Source organism: Arachis ipaensis, chromosome B08 (assembly GCF_000816755.2).
Source record: "Arachis ipaensis cultivar K30076 chromosome B08, Araip1.1, whole genome shotgun sequence".
NCBI lineage: Eukaryota > Viridiplantae > Streptophyta > Magnoliopsida > Fabales > Fabaceae > Arachis > Arachis ipaensis.
The window spans coordinates 45,327,196-45,328,907 of NC_029792.2; the positions used below are offsets into that span (position 1 = coordinate 45,327,196).

At 41.2% G+C, this 1,712-nt stretch overlaps 2 protein-coding genes across 2 annotated transcripts; both read right to left on the reverse strand.

The window, feature by feature from the left end:
• LOC107611008 lies at positions 1-739 on the reverse strand. The gene is made up of 2 exons (XM_016312977.1): positions 150-739; positions 1-79 (listed from the first exon to the last, which is right to left on the reverse strand). Exons 1-2 carry the CDS (start codon positions 737-739, stop codon positions 1-3), a joined length of 669 nt encoding a protein of 222 aa, XP_016168463.1.
• LOC107611009 lies at positions 764-1,444 on the reverse strand. The gene has a single exon (XM_016312978.1). It carries the CDS (start codon positions 1,442-1,444, stop codon positions 764-766), a length of 681 nt encoding a protein of 226 aa, XP_016168464.1.

Below are 1,712 nucleotides of genomic sequence, written 5' to 3' on the forward strand. Positions count from 1 at the left end.
TCACAGATCTTTGATTTCCTTAGCACCAGTAAACTTAGGAGCCAGCGCCACCCAAATGACATTAGCATTTGTCGGCAACCTGGAAGATTGGAAGAAACCCAGTACCGCTTTGATCATCCCATCACTTTTTTATGAAATTCATGTTGTACCCGTCACTTCCTGGAGTCTTAGAAGATTCACAATCCCACACTGCTTCTTTAACCTCCTCAGGAGTCGGTAGCACTTCTAAAGCCATAGCATCCTGCTCGCCGATCATTTCTACCAGACCATCTCTAAAATACACCATAGGAGACTGCTCTTGATGATATAAACCCTTATAAAATTCTCTGATGGCAATCTTGATCCTGACTTGATTTCTTATCAATCTTCCATTAATAACCAGAGCATCAATCCTATTATTCCTCCTTATCGCGGAAGCTAAGTTGTGGAAGTATCTCGTGTTTTTATCCATGTGCCTCGCATGCCTAGACCTCGACATCTGCTTCCAGTGTAGTTCTTTCCTCACATACCATTTCTCACAGCAAGTAACTAGCGCCCTCCTTCTTGCTTCCACTGTTCCATCATAATTCCCATTACCGACCATGTCATCATTATTCTTAATCTCTTCCTCAAATTTCATGATTTTCTTGTCCATATCACCAAAGTTGTCTCTATGCCATCTCCCTAAAGGAACCGTCAAAGCCTTCAAATTTTCGGTGAATTGTACTTCTCCTAACCCTCTCCATTCCTCCTTGACCATTCTTAGAAACCCGTCATGTGTAAACTATAAATCTAGACTTCGGAACGGCCTTGGTCCATTCCTTTGCCTCTTATCCTCCACTATAATCGAGTAGTGATCAGACAAACCCCGTGAACCACCTCTTAAGCGAGTCTCCGGAAATGCCTCTAGCCATTCCAAGCTAACCAGAGCTCTATCAATACGGCTACATGAACGTCCTCTGAACCATGTAAACTTACGGTCAGTAATCGGTAACTCCACCAAACCCATGTCGTTTATCCAGTCCTTAAAATCTTGCGTCGTTGAAGGTAAGCCATCAGAGCCTCGCCTTTCCTCCACCTGTGTAATCTCATTAAAGTCCCCCAAAAAATAGCTGGGTCTTTGAAACAAGCCAGCCACGTAACTCAACTCCTTCCACACAACAAGTTTCTCATCTCTAGTATGTGCACCATAGACCAAGAAAAAAGCACAATTAATAGAAGTCTCCGACAAAATCCCTTCAACACACAACCATCTCTCAACTTTATAGCAATTTCTCATTTTAAAGAAACCATCATCCCACATTAACAACGACTGGCCAGATGCACTGTCAGACCCAACATACTCCCACCCCACACAACCATTTCCCCAAATTTTCAAAATATTAAATCTTGTCACTAATTGTCTTTTAGTCTCTACCAAGCCTAACATATTCAAGCTATATTTTCTCTTAAGGTCTTTCACCATTGGAAACTTCCCATCACCTCTTAACCCCCTAATATTCCAGAGCTAACAATCATTTTAAATTATTATTAGACACCTTGTTGTAACGTTTAGGCCTGCTCCGTCTAGCTTTAGCCTTCTGTTTTGCCAATCTTTTCTGAGTAATTTCTTCATTCTGTTCTTGGAAGATAGCCATAATGCCATCTTCTTTGTTATATAGCACTGCTCCTGATTCTTTTGCTAAATCCAAAGTCCTTTGATTTTCTAACAGTTGCTCTTCCAATTTTTCATA